At 54.8% G+C, this 17,741-nt stretch overlaps 1 protein-coding gene across 8 annotated transcripts in view; it reads left to right on the top strand.

Annotated features, from left to right (window-relative positions):
* Positions 1 to 1,032: 1,032 nt before the first annotated feature.
* Positions 1,033 to 17,741, top strand: part of DOCK6 (dedicator of cytokinesis 6) — a 60,806-nt gene continuing 44,097 nt past the window's right edge. For 4 of the 8 annotated variants that reach the window (XM_035287009.3, XM_035287008.3, XM_035287007.3 and 1 more), the window contains exons 1-9: positions 1,033 to 1,145; positions 9,921 to 10,008; positions 10,660 to 10,835; positions 11,670 to 11,738; positions 11,974 to 12,103; positions 12,712 to 12,924; positions 14,371 to 14,456; positions 16,943 to 17,009; positions 17,109 to 17,258. In XM_035287009.3, coding sequence (XP_035142900.3) covers positions 1,102 to 1,145; positions 9,921 to 10,008; positions 10,660 to 10,835; positions 11,670 to 11,738; positions 11,974 to 12,103; positions 12,712 to 12,924; positions 14,371 to 14,456; positions 16,943 to 17,009; positions 17,109 to 17,258 — 1,023 coding nt within the window. In that variant the 5' untranslated portion in view covers positions 1,033 to 1,101. Of the gene's footprint in view, positions 1,146 to 9,920; positions 10,009 to 10,529; positions 10,836 to 11,669; positions 11,739 to 11,973; positions 12,104 to 12,711; positions 12,925 to 14,370; positions 14,457 to 16,942; positions 17,010 to 17,108; positions 17,259 to 17,741 lie in introns of all 8 variants that reach the window. The other 4 variants (XM_078360598.1, XM_078360597.1, XM_078360599.1 and 1 more) reach the window with 2 other exon arrangements.

The following is a 17,741-nucleotide window of genomic DNA, read 5'->3' as shown; positions in this document are numbered from 1 at the left end:
TATTTTTGTGGACACGAGGTCTCATGTTGCCCAGGCTGGTCTCCAACTCCTGGGCTCAAACAATCCTCCTGCCTTGGCCTCCCAAAGTGCTGGGATTACAGGGTTGGGCCACCACCCACCGCCACGATTATACTTACAGGTGTGATTATGAGATACACAAAGGTCGTTACTGTTTTCCAGCCAGTTGTAGGAGAGCTAAAGAGCGCCCCCACCAGATCCCGGGAACCTACAGCCCACTCAGCCTGGGTCCCAGGGCCTCCCCTCCCTCCCTCCCTCCTTAGCCTGTTTCCCCAGCCCCGGTCCTGGGGTGAACAGAGCAACCCCCTCAAACCCCGGGAGCCTAGGTCTCAGCGCCTCCCTTCCCTCCCTCCGCCCTCAGCCTCAGTTTCTCCAGCCCAGCTCCTGAGGTGGAAAGAGGGGCCCCGCCAGCCTGGGAGTCTGGGGTCCATCCAGTCTGGGTCCCTGCACCTCCTCTCCCCCACTTCCCTCCTCAGCGTCAGTTTCCCCAGTCCTTCTCTTAGGGTGGAATGAGCGTCCCCCCCAGTCCGGGAGTCTCAGTTTCCCCAGTCCTTCTCTTAGGGTGGAAAGAGCGTCGTCTCCCCCAGTCCGGGAGTCTCAGTTTCCCCAGTCCTTCTCTTAGGGTGGAAAGAGCGTCGTCCCCCCCAGTCCGGGAGTCTCAGTTTCCCCAGTCCTTCTCCTAGGGTGGAAAGAGCGTCGTCTCCCCCAGTCCGGGAGTCTCAGTTTCCCCAGTCCTTCTCCTAGGGTGGAAAGAGCGTCGTCCCCCCCAGTCCGGGAGTCTCAGTTTCCCCAGTCCTTCTCCTAGGGTGGGAAGAGCGTCCCCCCCACCCAGTATGGGAGCGACCCACCCAGCCTGGGTCCCAGGGCCTCCCGTCCGTCCCCAGTCTCAGTTTCCCCAGTCCCCAGGACTCCAGTCGACCCCTCCGCCCGGCAGGGGCAGCACGGAGCGGCCCGGGCCACCCGGAAGGGCCCCGCCCCCGCCCCCGCGCCGGCCCCGCCCCGCCCGGGCTGCCCAGAACCGGGAGACGGCGGCGGCTGCGAGGCCCGGGCGCGGGGCGGAGGCGGCGGCGGGACGCGGGGACCATGGCGGCTGCTGAGCGCCGCGCCTTCGCGCACAAGATCAACAGGTAGGGGGGCAGCGGGGCCCCCTCCCGCCTCCCTCACGTGGCCCGGCCCCGCCCCGGGGCGGTGCGACCCTCCCCGCCCGGGCGCCCCCAGTTCAACCCCTTTCCGCCTGGGCCCGGGTCCCGCCCGCTTCCTCCGGCCGGGGCTGGGGGCTGGAGAAGGCGGGGAGGGCGGCGGGGGTCCCAGCGGGGTAATCCCAGCTGGGAGTCGCGTCCGAGCCGGGAGCGCTATGGCGGCTGCCGTTCTGCCTCCCAGACGCGCGGGGGCGTGTCCGGAGGGCTTCGCGGAGGAGGCGGCGCGGGGATGCGGGTGCCGGGCGCCCCCTGTACTCCTTGCGCGCCCGGTCCGCGTCTCTTGGCCCCTCACTGTCCCCGCGCCCCCTGAGATCAGGGTGGGCCGGACTTTCTGTTCCCTTGTCAGTGCCTGGTTTGAGGCAGGGCAGCTCCAGGCTCTGAGATTTGGGAACAGAGATGGGCTCCTTGTGGCTTTTGAAACACTTCGAGGAGTTTCCCGTGCCCTTCCCCCTCCAAGGTCCGGTGCCCAGCTGTCGGGGGGGAAGGGGGACAGCTGTGGACGCCCCCCCCCCGCCCCCCCGCACTCAGTGCTTCAGGCTCTCCCAGCACGGGCTGGACCGCGCTGGGGATGGATGGGTGATTGAATAGAGGGAGTGGAGGCTGGGGACAGAACCAGCTGGTGGGCAGACGGGGGAGGGGACAGACGCCAGGCGCTGGGGGATCCATTTTCGTGACCACTGGTGACTGTGAGAGTCACAGCCTGGGAGGGGGATGTCAGACTCTCTGGGGCTGAAAAACCTCGTCCTCATTATTGGGAAGGGGGGTCTTTGCACAAGGGTGGGTTCAGAAACTCAGATATCCTCTCCCCCGGAGACATGTCCTGACTGCCCCCAGGTGAAAGAGCCGCCCTGTGGGTTGGGCCCTGGTGTCCTGTAGACAACCCAGTCTTGGGATGTAGTGGCGGAGAGAGAGACCAGAAGCCTCGTCAAATAGATTCCCTGTCACTGCTAAGTGCTGTGGAGACAAGAAGGCAGGGAAGGGTGATGGGAGCACGCGGGCTGCTTGAGATGTGCGAGGTGGGTCAGGAAGCCCTGGATGAGCAGGTGCTTTTGAGCAAAGACCTCAAGGAGATGAGGAAGGGATCAGGGCCTGTTTGTGGGGGAAAAGAGTACGGAGGGTTTATGCAAAGGCCCTGAGGCAGGAACAGAGAGCTGGAGAGGGCAGTAGGAGTAGAATGTGCAGGGTCCTGTGGGCTGTGCGAGGGACTTTGACTTTTGACCCTAAGTGAGGTGGGAGCCATGGAGAGTTCTCAGCAGAGGAGAGATGTGGTGGCTGGGGCATAATGGCTGGGCAATTTTTATGTTCTATGATTACCTTTGTCTGTAAATTGGCTCTCTGTCTTAGACCTTTGGCGTCTTTGAGGCTGCAAACATTACTTTCTGTTTCTTTTTCTATTCTTTTCTTTCTTTCTTTCTTTTTTTTTTTTTCCGAGACGGAGTCTCGCTGTGTTGCCCAGGCTGGAGTGCCATGGTGCGATCTCGGCTCACTGCAACCTCAGCCTCCCAGTTCCAAGCAATTCTTGTGCTTTGGCCTCCTGAGTACCCGGGATTACAGGCGCCCACCACCACACCCAATTTTTGTATTTCTAGTAGACGGGATTTCACCATGTTGGCCAGGCTGGTCCCAAACTCCTGACCTCAGGTGAGCCATCTGCCTTGGCCTCCCAAAGTGCTGGGATTACCGGCGTGAGCCACTGAGCCCAGGCTTTTTTTCTTCTTCTTCTTCTTTTTTCGAGACTGGGTTTTCCTCTGTCACCCAGGCTGGAGTGCGGTGGTGACACCTTGCTTGGCTCACTGCAGCCTCAGCTTCCCAGCTCAAGTGATCCACCTGCCTCAGCCGCCCAGGTATGGGACTACGTACAGGTGTATGCTGCAACATTTGGCTAACTTTTCAATCTTTTGTGGAAACAGGATCTCACTATCTAGCCCAGGCCAGCCTCAAACTCCTGGATCAAGCAATCCTCCTGCCTCGGCTTCCCAAATGCTGAGATTATAGGCGTGAGCCATTGGGTCTAGCCTGCTGTTTCTCTGCATTTCAGTCCCTATGTCCTTGGGTCCTGGGTTTTCCTCAAGTGAGAAAGAGGGGTTTGGGTAAGACTGTAGAGCTCAGGGTAAGAGCAGAGAATGGTCCTGGGGCCCTAGTGAGCTGTGAGCGAGTGGCCCAGGCCTTCCAAAGCAGGCATCCAGGTATCTGGATACTCAGAGCTGTTTCTATATTCATCTGGTCATCCATTCAGTCATTTATTCCACAAATGCCAAATTAACCTGAATATGAGGCAGTCCTGATTTCTAATGAAAAGATTCTTTGTTTGTTTTTTGAGATGGAGTTTCACTCTTGTTGCCGAGGCAGGTGTGTGATGGCGCAATCTCAGCTCACCGCAACCTCAAGCAATTATCCTGCCTCAGCCTCCCAAGTTGCTGGGATTACAGGCGTGTGCCACCACACCCAGCTAATTTTGTATTTTTAGTAGAGACAGGGTTACTGAACCTGAGGGGTACTTTTTTTGCTTTTTGTTTTATTTTTGAGACGGAGTCTCGCTCTGTCACCAGGCTAGAGTGCCATGGTGTGGTCTCGGCTCACTGCAACCTCTGCCTCCCAGGTTCAAGCAATTCTCCTGCCTCAGCCTCCTGAGTAGCTGGGACTACAGGTGTGTGTCACCATGCCTAGATAAGTTTTGTATTTTTTGTAGAGATGAGGTTTCACCATGTTGGCCAGGATGGTCTCGATCTCTTGACCTCGTGATCTGCCTGGCTTTTCCTCCCAAAGTGCTGGGATTACAGGCATGAGCCACTGTACCCTGCCCTGAAACTGAGGTTTAAAGTGGTTGTCACTCTCGGCCAGGCACAGTGGCTTACACCTGTAATCCCAGCATTTTGAGAGGCTGAGGCATGCGGATCACCAGCCTAAACAACGTGATGAAACCCCGTCTCTACTAACAATACAAAAATTAGCCAGGAGCGGTGGCACATGCCTATAATCCCAGCTACTTGGAGGGCTGAGGCAGGAGGATCACTTGAACCCAGGAGGTGGAGGTTGCAGTGAGCCAAGATCAGGCCATGGCACTTCAGCCCGGACAATAGAGCAAGACCCATCTCAAAAAAAAAAATGGTTGTCACTCTTGAAAGTGTCCAAGGGGAAGTGAACCGAGAACAATTTTGGAAACCATTTTGTGAAGATGGGATCTTACTGCGTTGCCCAGGCTGGTCTCAAACTCCTGGCCTCAAGGGATTCTCCCACTTGGGCCTCCAAAGTGTTGAAATTCCCACTCTCGAATATCCCCCAGCATCTTTATCCGACTTCTTCCCGGGCGCCTCTCACAGTGACATCTTCATTTTCAGCCTCAGATGGCTGATGTGAGCCAGTTACGTTTTGCATTTAAAGAAGTAATGGCCGGCCGGGCGTGGTGGCTCACGTCTGTAATCCCAGCACTTTGGGAGGACGAGGTGGGCGGATCAGGAGGTCAGGAGTTCGACACCAGCCTGGCCAAAATGGTGAAACCCAGTCTTTACTAAAAATAAAAAAATTAGCCGGCGTGGTGGCGCGCACCTGTAGTCCCAGCTTCTCGGGAGGCTGAGGCAGAAGAATCGCTTGAACCCGGGAGGCAGAGGTTGCAGTGAGCCGAGATCGCACCCACTGCACTCCAGCCTGGGAGACAGAGCAAGACTCTGTCTCAAAAACGTTAAATAAATAAATAAATAAATAAACATTTTTAAACCATTAAAAAATTTAACAAAACAAAGTCAGAAACCCAGCTGCCTAGAACTGTCTTTAAGGACAAGATGGTGGCAGCAAGCCTTAACTGAGAACTTACTGTGTGCAAAGCCTTAACTCAGAACAGCGCAAGAACGTGGGCAGTGTCCTGAGCGTCGAGGCTGAGAGGCTGGTGGTCACTGCTCTGTGCTCCGTGGCTCCTCATGCAGAGCCCTGTGATGCCGTCAGCTGGCTCCGTGGCCGTGGTATTGCAGACCCGGCCTTTTCCACTGCAGCGGCCTCTCTCCAAGGCCAAGGGGAAGATGAAGCTGGAGGCCCAGCCGTCCCTCGTCCCCTCTCCCTCCTCTGGAGCAGCAGCTGCAGAACAGCTGGGACCAGGGCACAGCTTTGTCCCCTGTCCCAGCATCTTTTGTAAATTATCCCCGATCCCCTGTGTGCCCAGGGTTCTGGAGGCAGCGGCCCAACTTGGGGAATTTGAAGACAAAAGCCCTAATTTTTCACATCCTTTGACTTTCCTACAAGCGCCGTTCTCACCCGTCAGTAGAAGCAAGACTCTTAAGAGACTGTTAAGAGTAAAATAGACGGACTATGGGGCTGGAGGAGGGAGGCCGGAGTCTCAGACTAGAGACCTCCACATTGTGTGAAGGTGAAGATCAAGTTTTGTTTTTGACCCATGCGATTTTTTTTTCTTTTTTGAGACAGAGTCTCGCTCTGTCACCCAGGCTTGGAGTGCAGTGGTACAGTCTCGGCTCACTGCAACCTCCACCTCCCAAGTGCAAGTGATTCTCGTGCCTCAGCCACCCAAGTAGCTGGGATTACAGGCGTATGCCACCGTAGCTAGCTGACTTTTTGTATTTTTAGTAGAGACGAAGTTTCACCATATTGGCCAGGCTGGTCTCGAATAGCTGACCTCAAGTGGTCTGCCTGCCTCAGCTTCCCAAAGAGCTGGGATTTACAGGCATGAGCCACTGCACCAGTCAATTTTTTGCTTTGTTTTGAGATGGGGTATTGCTCTATCATCCAAGCTGGAGTGCAGTGGCACAGTTGTGGCTCACTGCAGCCTCTACCTCCCAGGCTCAAGCAATCCTCCCACCCCAGCCTCCTGAGAAGCTGGGACTACAAACACCTACCACCATGCCTGACTAATTTTTTAATTTTTTGTAGACTGGGTCTCTGTGTTGCCCAGGCTGGTCTCAAACTCCTAGGTTCAAGGAATCCTCCTTCCTCAGCCTCCCAAACTGTTGTGATAACAGGCATAAGCCATTATGCCAGCCAGACCCATATAGATTTTAATTGAGAGGCCTCCAGGCTGAGTGAGGTGGCTCAAGCCTATAATCCCAGCACTTTGGGAGGCCCAGTGGGTGGATCATCAGGTCAGGAGTTTGAGACCGGCCTGACCAACATGGTGAAACCCCATCTCTACTGAAAATACAAAAAATTAGCCAGTGTAGTGGTGGGCACCTATAATCCCAGCTACTTAGGAGGCTGAGGCAGGAGACGGGGGTTGCAGTGAGCCGAGATCACACCACTGCACTCCAACCCAGGGGACAGTGCCAGACTCTGTGTCCAAAAAAAAAAAGAGACCTCCAGACAGGGCTGAGACACCCCGTCTGGAGGCCTTGGTCTGCCCTGCCCCGCCCCCATCCTGTCCTTAGAGGCTTCTCTACCTGCCACACACACTCATCTCATTGATGGCCCCTGGGCCATGGCGTTTGCAGGAGTTGCCATTGCACTTTTTTTGAGCACGGCTGTTTTTTCGGTGTTTTGCCCTGTCACCCAAGCCGGAGAGTAGTGATGCAGTCATAGCTCACTGCAGCCTCCAACTCCTGGGCTCCAGCGATCCTCCCACCTCAGCCTCCAGAGTAGCTGGGACTACAGGCACACACCACCTCGCCCAGCTAATTTTTAAATGTTTGATAGAAATGGGTCTTGCTACAACTTTGTCCCCACCTGGGGAGGCTTGTGGGTAACCCAGCTCCCTGGTGAGCGCTAGGTCCATGAGCGGCTGAGAGATACGTTTATTTCTTCAGTATTTTTCAGGGTTCAGTTTACTCAGTGACATGTGCAGGCTGGTCTTGAACTCCTGGCCTCAAGCGATCCTCCTGCTTCAGCCTCCCAAAGTACTTGGGATTAGAGGCATGAGCCACTGTGCCTGGCTGAGCACAGCTGTGTTTTATTTCTTGTTTTTTGGTTTTTTTTTTTTTGAGATGGAGTTTCGCATTTGTTGCCCAGGCTAGAGTGCAGTGGCACGATCTCGGCTCACCACAACCTCCACCTCCCGGGTTCAAGCAATTGTCTCGCCTCAGCCTCCCGAGTAGCTGGGATTACAGGCATGCACCACCATGCCCAGCTAATTTTGTATTTTTAGTAGAGATGGGGTTTCTCCACGTTGGTCAGGCTGGTCTCGAACTCCCGACCTCAGGTGATCTGCCCACCTTGGCCTCCCAAAGTGCTGGGATTACAGGCGTGAGCCACCACACCCGGCCCAAGCACAATAAATAAATAAATAAATTTTTATTGTGAAAATGTACTGATCACTCCACTGCATACCTTGTTGTCTCAGAAAAAAAAAATTACAAGCACACAGGAAACTGGGACGCAGAAGGGAGTCAGGCCTGAACACTGAGGCAATCAGCTTCTCTATTTTAAGAGGGACTGAGGCCCAGAGAGGGTAGCCTACCTGCCCAAAGCCACACAGCTAGAAGACCTGGGGCTTCCCCTCACGCAGCAGATTTGGGCAGGTCGTAGAAGACTGGGAGGGACTCACTCATTCTATCAAAAAAAAGTAGGAGGTGGGCAGATCGCTTGAGGTCAGGAGTTCAAGACCAGTCTGGGCAACATGGCGAGACTCTGGCTCTACTAAAAATAGAAAACTTAGCCAGGCGGGTGATGCAGACCTGTAATCCCAGCTCCTCTGGAGACTGAGGTGGGAGGAGGATCACTTGAGCCTGGGAGGCAGAGGTTGCAGTGAGCCGATATCACGCAGCTATACTCCAGCCTGGGTGACAGATCAACCCTGCCTCAAAACAAAACAAAAAAAACATAGGCTGGGCATGGGGCTCACACCTATAACCCCAGCACTTTGGGAGGCCAAGGCAGGTGTTTCACATGAGGTCAGGAGTTTGAGACCAGCCTGGCCAACATGGCGAAACCTCGTCTCTGCAAAAAATATAAAAAACTAGCAGGGCATGGTGGTGGGCACCTGTAATCCCAGCCACTCGAGAGACTGAGGCAGGAGAATCACTTGAACCGTGGAGGCGGAGGTTGTGGTGAGCTGAGCTTGTGCCGTTACACTCCAGCCCAGTCAATAGTGCGGGACTTGGTCTCAAAAAAAAAAAAAAAAGTAGTGAGCGCCTGGTATGTGCAAGGCCCTCTCTGGGGGTGACACAGCTCCAGTTCCTGCCTTCACAGAGACCCCAGGGAGCAAGAGTCTCCACACTGAAAGCTCGGAGCCTTGTCTCGAGGCCTTTCCACCTGCTGTGACCCTGCCTGGCATCCTCCTCCACCCCACCGTAACTGCATGGCTCTCTGCCTCCCCTCCTGAGCTCAGCCAGAGGAGCTGGAGACCTGAGCCGTCCCTGTTCCCGCTGGCTCTGCTCCGCATTCCTGCACAGTCCCCTCTGCTACAAGTGTTGCCCCTCCACCCTCATCCTCCCTGATTTTGTTTTGTTTTGTTTTGAGACAGAGTCTTGCTCTGTCACCCAGATTGGGGTTCAGTGGCACGATCTTGGCTCACTGCAACCTGCGCCTCCTGAGTTCAAGCAATTCTCCTGCCTCAGCTTCCCGAGTAGCTGGGACTATGGGTGTCCGGCTAATTTTTGTATTTTTAGTAGAGACGAGGTTTCCCCATGTTGGCCAGGCCCGTCTTGACCTTCTGATGATCTCAGATGATCTGCCCACCTTAGCCTCCCAAAGTGCTGGGGTTATAGCTGTGAGCTACTGCACCTGGCCATCCTCCCTGATTTTGAAGGCCTGCTCAAGTGGCCCAGGAAGACCCCAGGGCCCACCTTGGTTGCATGGGGTTACTTAAAAGGCCTCCCAGCTCTGGGCCCCGCAGGCCAGATTGACCTCTAACACAACGGCCTCTCATCTCAGGATCTCTGCAACTTCAGGCCCGGCCCCAGGCTCCGCTCTGCCCAGCAGCCCTCTGAAGTCAGGGCAGTAGCTACAGATGGGGAAACTGAGGCTCAGAGGTAGAAATGCCTTACCCCAGGCCTCATAGCAAGGATGGGAAGGGATGTGTGATCTGGATGGGGTCCAGGGGGCAGGGCTGGGTATGTTGGGGAACACCAGGATGGACAGAGGTCCCCCAGATGAGGGAACAGAGGCCAGGGACCGGTGGGCCTCCCTTCAGATCTGGAAGGCCACAGGCCCAGCTGGGAGGGGAAGGAGAGTCTCTGAGTCTCTGATGGCTTCAGACCCCACTGTGGCAGCGTTCCCATCTCCTGATCTGTGCTTGATGGGGAAGGGGTTGGGAGGGCCCAAGGCCTATCTCTGGGGAAACTGGGGAGCTCTGGGCCCCCAAAGCCTCAGTAGTCCTGGTTCTCTTGCCCCTCAGCCTATTTATTCCATTCCACAATCTGGATTTTCCTCATAGAAAGAATCTGTCGGCAGGCTGGGCACAGTGGCTCATGCCTGTAATCACAGCTCTTTGGAAGGCCGTGGTGGGCGGATCACGAGGCCAGGAGTTCGAGACGAGCCTGGCCACCGTGGTGAAACCCCGTGTCTACTAAAAACACAAAAATTAGCTGGGCGCAGTGGGACATGACTGTAGTCCCAGCTACTCAGGAGGCTGTGACAGGAGAATGGCTTGAACTTGGGAAGCAGAGGTTGCAGTGACCACACCACTGCACTCCAGCCTGGTGACAGAGCAAAATTCCATCTCAAGAAAGAAAAAAAAAAAAAAAGAATCTGCTGGCCCGAAGCCTGGGTTCTCAGGGCCCCGCTGCCTGAGTTTTCCTGCTCCCAACGGGACGCTCCCTGCCTTTCCAGGACAGTGGCTGCAGAGGTGCGGAAGCAGGTGTCCCGGGAACGCAGTGGCTCCCCCCACTCCAGCAGGCGCTGCAGCAGCTCCCTGGGGGTAAGTATTTGATGGCCGCCCCCAGCCCCTAGCCCCCTGCCCTCTCTCAGACAGAGGTCCAGGCTTCCTTATCTTAGGTCCTATCCCACTCCTCCTTCCTGTGCCCTGGCCTGTGGGGAAACAGAGGGACCCAGCAGTGTCAGGGGAGGGAGTCCCTGCCCTGGTCTTAGTACTGTCACCAGTTCCTGTGGCCACTCTCCCTGCAGCTGCTTGTCACCTTGTGGGTTGTTGCAGGGAGTGGCTCCCTCCTGATCTTGCCCACCTCCTGAGGCTTAGACCACCCAGAGGGAATAGAGGAGGGGGATATTGGGGGAGGGGAGTGACTTTCACCTGAGAGGGGTGGGGCCACCTTGCCTCTTGCCTGGCCTCTGTCAGTGTTTCTTTCCTTCCAACATTAGTTCCTGCCCTTTCAGGCATGGGGTGTGGTTTCCTTCCTGGAGCCCCTGGAGGGAGGGGCGGTGCAGGGAAAGCTGAGCTGGGGGTGGAGTCTGAGGTCACCGTCCTCCATGGCTCCTCCGTAGCTCCAACACCTCCATGGCTCCCACCGCCCTCCTGTTTGGGTTTGAAGCCAGCACGCACCCACTCCCACCTCACGCGCCCCACCCTCAGCCTCCCGGGCAGTGCGACCACAGCCACTCTGCTCCAATCCAGGTCCCGCTGACTGAAGTTGTCGAGCCGCTGGACTTTGAGGATGTGCTTCAGAGCCGGCCACCAGAAGCTGAGCCTGGGCCCCTCAGGGACCTGGTAGAATTCCCGGCTGACGACTTGGAGCTGCTGCTGCAGCCCCGGGAATGCCGGACCACGGAGCCCGGGATCCCTGAGGATGAGTGGGTTCAGCCTCACCCTCTCTACCTATGATTCCACTCTGCCTCTGCCACTCCCGTAACAGCCCGAGTTCAGCTCCTGGCTCGGCAGTGACCTTGCTCAAGCCGTGCTTTTTCTCTGAGCCTCCCTCTCCCCTTATCTGGAGTAGGCAGGACAGTACCAACCTCACAGTCCAGTGGGAGGATTCACAGAGGCCCTGACTCTGTTTACCCTGATTTTCTTTCTTTTTTTTTGAGACAGAGTTTCACTCGTATTGCCCAGGCTGGAGTGCAACGGCACAATCTTGACTCACTGCAGCTTCTGCCTCCCGGGTTCAAGCGATCCTCCTGCCTCATCCTCCCTTGTAGCTGGGATTACAGGCGCCCACCACCATGCCCAGCTAATTTTGTATTTTTAGTAGAGACATGGTTTCTCCACGTTAGTCAGGTTGGTCTTGAACTCCCGACCTCAGGTGGTCCGCCCGCCTTGGTCTCCCAAAATGTTGGGATTACAGGCGTGAGCCACCGCGCCCGGGCTTTTTTTTTTTCTTTTGAGGCGGAGTTTTGCTGTTGTTGCCCAGGCTGGAGTGCAGTGGCACGATCTCGGATCACCGCAACCTCCGCCTCCCATGTTCAAGTGATTCTCGGGCCGCAGCCTCCCAAGTAGCTGGGATTACAGGGATGCACCACCACACCCGGCTAATTTTCTATTTTTAGTAGAGATGGGGTTGCTCCATGTTGGTCAGCCTGGTCTTGAACTCCCAACCTCAGGTGATCCGCACACCTCGGCCTCCCAAAGTGCTGGGATGACAGGCGTGAGCCACCGTGCCCGGCTACCCTGATTTTCTTTTGCTGCAGAAAACTGGATGCCCAGGTGAGGGCGGCGGTGGAGATGTATGTTGAAGATTGGGTCATCATCCACAGGAGGTGGGTCTGACCTGGGGGCAGATCGGGGGTTTGGAATCCAAAAGGGCTGAGCTGCTGTCTGCAGCCAGTCCTGCTGTGTATCTGCCCACCACCCCTGCAAGAGCAGGCAGACTCGTCTGGTGGAGCACAAGGAGGGTAGCCACGCAGGCACCATGGTGTGGATGTGTCGGAGCACACTGGGGAGTCCTGGGGGGCCCTCAGCCCTCCCTGCCTGCCCAGCCCCATTTCCTGCTAGATACCAGTACCTGAGCACCGCATACAGTCCCATCACCGCGGAGACGCAGCGAGAGCGACAGAAGGGCCTCCCCCGCCAGGTCTTTGAGCAGGACACTTCTGGAGACGAGAGGTCCGGCCCTGAGGACTTGGTGAGGAAGCCCCTGGCTGGGGTCACTGCAGGGGTTTGTGTGTAGGCTCCGGCCTCAGCTTTTGATCACATGTGACAAGAAATGACCCAAACAGCCTTGAGCGCAAACGGAATTACATCAGTCCCCATGAGTAAAAAGTTAGAGGTAGGCCGGGCGCGGTGGCTCACGCCTGTAATCCCAGCACTTTGGGAGGCTGAGGTGGGCAGATCACGAGGTCAGGAGATCCATCTTGGCCAACATGGTGAAACCCCATCTCTCTATTAAAAATATAAAACTTAGCTGGATGTGGTAGTGGGTGCCTGTAGTCCCAACTACTTGAGACGCTGAGGCAGGAGAATCACTTGAACCCGGGAGGCAAAGGTTGCAGTGAGCCAAGATTGTGCAACTGGGCAACTGGGCAAGACTCTGTCTCAAAAAAAGAGTTGGGGTGCTCTCTAAAGTTTCTTGAAAGAGGATAAGCAAAACCCCCAGGTAACCCTTACAGTGATGACCGTCACCCCTGTCCCTCTATTTCCCCATCTCTAGAATGAGAATGAGGACACTCTCACCAGAGTGGGGTGAGGGTGTATACAGTTGGCACTCAGTGCTTGTGCACTCTCCACTGGCAGGATGACTCCCGGCGCGGCTCGGGCTCCCCAGAAGACACCCCTCGAAGCAGCGGAGCCTCTAGCATCTTTGACCTGAGGAACCTGACAGCTGACTCACTGCTGCCCTCACTGCTGGAGCGAGTGGCCCCGGAAGATGTGGACCGGCGCAATGAGGCCCTACGGCGACAGCACCGGCCCCCAGCCCTGCTCACCCTCTACCTGGCGCCTGACGAGGTGCGTGCCCCTTCCCAGATATCAGCCAGCCAGAATTTACTGGGGGCCTATTGTATACTTTATGTTCCTTCAATAGCTTCTAGAGATTGACATCTACTGTATCCCATGTAATAATCCAATCAGCATTTATTGGGCGCCTACTCTATCCCCTGTGTTTATTCAGTAGCTTTTATATGTGGACACCTACTATATACTCCTACATTTCTCTAATCATCAACACCATAGGAAAGGTCAAAAATAGAAAATACATTTTTAAACATTATTATTATTATTTATTTATTTTTTTTTTTTTGAGACGGAGTTTCGCTCTTGTTACCCAGGCTGGAGTGCAATGGCGCAATCTCGGCTCACCGCAACCTCCGCCTCCTGGGTTCAGGCAATTCTCCTGCCTCAGCCTCCCGAGTATCTGGGATTACAGGCATGCGCCACAGTGCCCAGCTAATTTTTTGTATTTTTAGTAGAGATGGGGTTTCACCATGTTGACCAGGATGGTCTCGATCTCTTGACCTCGTGATCCACCCACCTCGGCCTCCCAAAGTGCTGGGATTACAGGTGTGAGCCACTGCGCCTGGCCATTTTTAAACATTATTTATCCAACAAGCATTTATTAGGTACCAACTGTATATCCCTACATTTAGTCAATACACAAATGCCTACTATATAGTTCTCTATTTAATCAACCAATATTTGTTGAGCACCTACCACATATGCCTTTATTTATCGAACCAGCATTTATTTGGTACCTAGTATATACTCACTCCTGTGTGTGTTTAGCCATATACTGAGCACTGACTATATACGCCCATATTTATTCAATCAGTACTTATTGAGTGCCTTATTGGGTGTATATCCCTATATATCTCATATCGGCATTTATTGAATGCTTTCTGTGTATGCTTATGTTCATCCAACCAACTTTTAGTAGGCACCTATTGTATACCTCTGTAATTATTCAACTAACATGTTGGCACTGGGGATATAGTCATGAATAGAGAGACCTAGTCCCTACCTTCAGAGTTTACTAGTGGAGGAGAGACCCCTCTTCTAGGAAATGATAACCCAGACAGAGCAGCACCATGATAAGGTGCTGGGCATCATCCTTCACAAGGTCCCCAGTGTCCCAGCCACCATGGCTCATTACACCAGGACACTGTGGGCACCTGGATGAGGTGCCTGTCCAGGCCTCAGGGGTCAGGGAGGACTTCCTGGAGGAAGTGTTGGTTGAGCTGAGATCTGAACAATGAGCAGACATTGGCCAGACAAGGAGGAGCAGGAGAGGAAGGGTACTCCAGGCAGGGGAACAGCATGTTTGTAAAGGCTCAGAGGCAGGGGCGGAAAGAAGCTTAGTCAGGCTGGGGTAGAGCTGGTCTGAGGCTGGGCACTCCAGGCCCTTCCTGGAGGATGTCCCAGCTGCTCCTACCCAGCCCTCGCCCCCACTCTTGGCAGGATGAAGCCGTGGAACGCTGCAGCTGTCCAGAGCCACCCCGTGAGCACTTTGGACAGCGGATCTTGGTCAAGTGTCTGTCGCTCAAGTGAGTGTCCCTCTTCTGAGAGGCATGAAAGGACCACATGGGTTCCAGTGGAGTACACACTACATGAGCAGTGCCATTACCATGTGTGGCCCTGTCACCTATGAGGACACCTATGGCCACCACATATGCCTATATTTATCCAACCAACCTTTGCTCGGTACCCAGTGTATACTTCTGTGTTTGTATTTATTTATTTATTTTGAGACAGAATTTCGCTGTTGTTACCCAGACTGGAATGCAATGGCACGATCTCGGCTCACCGCAACCTCTGCCTCCTGGGTTCAAGCAATTCTCCTGCCTCAGCCTCCCAAGTAGCTGGGACTACAGGCGCCACCATGCCCAGCTAATTTTCGTATTTTTAGTAGAGACGGGGTTTCACCTTGTTGACCAGGATGGTCTTGATCTCCTGACCTCGTGATCCACCCGCCTTGGCCTCCCAAAGTGCTGGGATTACAGGTGTGAGCCACTGTGCCCGGCCCTCTTTTTTTTTTTTTTTTTTTTTTTTTGAGACGGAGTTTCACTCTTGTTACCCAGGCTGGAGTGCAATGGTGCGATCTCGGCTCACCGCAACCTCCGCCTCCTGGGTTCAAGCAATTCTTCTGCCTCAGCCTCCTGAGTAGCTGGGACTACAGGCACGCGCCACCATGCCCAGCTAATTTTTTGTATTTTTTTTTTAGAGATGGGGTTTCACCGTGTTGACCAGGATGGTCTCGATCTCTTGACCTCGTGATCCACCCACCTCGGCCTCCCAGAGTGCTGGGATTACAGGCGTGAGCCACTGCGCCCGACCTCTGTGTTTGTATTTAGCCATTTATAGGGGGAAGTAAGACTTCCTTTTTCATTATCCCAATTTGCCAATCTTTAAGTGCCAATTGTATGCCAGGATCGGCTCTCAGCCTCTCATGTATATGAACCCATCTAATCTTCACCACAACCTCATTAAGTGGGCACAAGTGGGGAAACTAAGGCAGAGAGTGGTAACATTATCATGCCAAGATCATACGACTTGTGAGGCTGGAGTCTGGCAAGCTTGCCTACTTTGCTGCTGGGATCCGGGGTTTGGTGGGGAGGCTTTGGGGCGGGCGCTAGTGACCCTGGGCCTGGCTGTTAGCCTCCCAGGGCCCCCTCCACACCAGCCCCCAGGGAGCAGCAGAAGTGCGTGGGAACAGAGCTGAACAGGATGTGGACTTGGACCTGAGCCTGGCCCTTCCTCTCCCCACCCCGAGTTCCTGCCTGGATCGGGGCAGGAAAGGGAGGCTCCATTCTGGCCTGAGGCCTGGGTGGGCCTCTTGCCCTAAACACAAGGATTGGGAACTGGCTCTGTGGGCTCATCCAGTCATTCAACAAACACTTATTGGCCTGGTGCGGTGGCTCACGCCTATAATCCTAACACTTTGGGAAGCCAAGGCGGCAGATCACCTGAGGTCAGGAGTGCAAGACCAGCCTGGCCAACATGGCGAAACCCCGTCTCTACTAAAAAAAACAAAAATTAGCCAGGCGAGGTGCAGGCACCTGTAATCTCAGCTACTTGGGAGGCTGAGGCAGGAGAATAGCTTGACCAGGGAGGTGGAGGTTGCAGTGAGCCAAAATTGTGCCACTGCACTCCAGCCTCAAAAAATTAAAAAAAAAAAAAAACACTTATGAAGTCCCCACTGTATACAGGACACATAACCATGTGATGACCACACAGAGCCGGGATAAGACATGCTCAAAGGGCCTAGAGTCCTGGAGGAGGCTCCTGAACCAGCTTGAGGGTGGAAGGGGTATCTGGGACAGCTTCCCTCGTAGGGGGATGTATACACGGAGACCCGATGAGGAAGAGGAGCTGGCTGAATAGAGGGGATAGAAGAGATGTAAGGGGTACACCACACACAAAAGTGGGGAAACGAGTATTTAGGCACCCCTTCCTTCTGGAGATGGGGGAGTATGAGACCAAGCGTGGGGCAGGGTGGGGTGGGGTGCAGCCCCCAGGATTTTGTGCTGAGCCCTGCTGGGGAAGTTGGGAGTGCCCAGTGTTTCAGTTTGGAGGTATGTGGTGAGCAGGGGCCAGCAAGGTAGAGTGAAACAGAGAAGCAGGTATGGTAGCCGTTCAGGTGAGCAAGATGGGAACTCCATGCAAAGTGACAGTGGTGGCAGATGACACCCCAGGAAGGAGGGACGGGAAAGCCCAGAAGTTGAGAATTTCAAGATACGGGGATTGTTGAGCCCAGAACTGCTCCATACCAACTGAACAAGGGCTGTGGATGCAGGGAGGAGGAGCACTGTGTGAGTTATTTACTGATCGTGTAGGGAAGTGGGGGGGGGGGACTTCAGTGCCTCGGTTTCCCCATTTGCAAAATGAGGTACCTTTTCTGTAAGCCCTTAAGTGGTGGTTCCAATGCGGTCCAGTGGGAGTCAGTGCCCCCACGTTGGGTCTCAAGAGGGAGTGGGGTGTGTGGATGGCGGGGGGTGTCAAGGAGAGCCCCCTCCCTCCCATTTACTTCCAGGTTTGAGATTGAAATTGAGCCCATCTTTGGGATCTTGGCTCTGTACGACGTGCGGGAGAAAAAGAAGGTAGGAGCCCCTTTTTTCTCTTTCCTCCCCTTCCTCCTCCTTGTTGGGGGGCTGTGGGCTTCCTAGAGGTGGTGGCCCAGCTGCCTCTGGTGTCCCCAGATCTCAGAGAACTTCTACTTCGACCTGAACTCGGACTCCATGAAAGGGCTGCTTCGGGCTCATGGCACCCACCCGGCCATCTCCACGCTGGCCCGCTCCGCCATCTTCTCCGTGACCTACCCCTCGCCTGACATCTTCCTGGTCATCAAGGTGCCTGCTGGGGCTGGGCAAGGGGGTGGTAATGGTGAATGTCACTGGTTCAGTCCCTGGCTTCACAGAATGAGACAGATACATCACCAAGGAGGGTAATGAGGGCTGGTGTGGGAGAAACACAGGCAGGGAGGAGGCCCCTGACCCAACTCAGGTGCGGAGAAATCACTGAGAGCTTCCAGGTGGAGGCAACAGTTCAGCTGAGAACTATAAGTGGGCAGCCTGGGGAGAAAAGCAATCCCTGGGCACACGTAACAGCTTGGGGGTCCTCGGAGGTGGGTGAGACACTATTGGGAAGTTTGTGGACAGATGAAAGACCTAATTGGCACCCTCATTTGAGACTTTCTGTTTCTGGGAGTGAGGTCAAGTTTCTTTTCTCAAAATCTTCAATTAGGTAGCAATGATGAAATGAATTCAGTGTCCACAGGCAGGTGCTGCTACCGTCACGCTTCACAGGAATTCCTCCTTCAGTCCTCACCACAG

Source organism: Callithrix jacchus, chromosome 22 (assembly GCF_049354715.1).
Source record: "Callithrix jacchus isolate 240 chromosome 22, calJac240_pri, whole genome shotgun sequence".
Lineage (NCBI taxonomy): Eukaryota > Metazoa > Chordata > Mammalia > Primates > Cebidae > Callithrix > Callithrix jacchus.
This window is presented reverse-complemented; position numbering and strand designations above follow the sequence as displayed.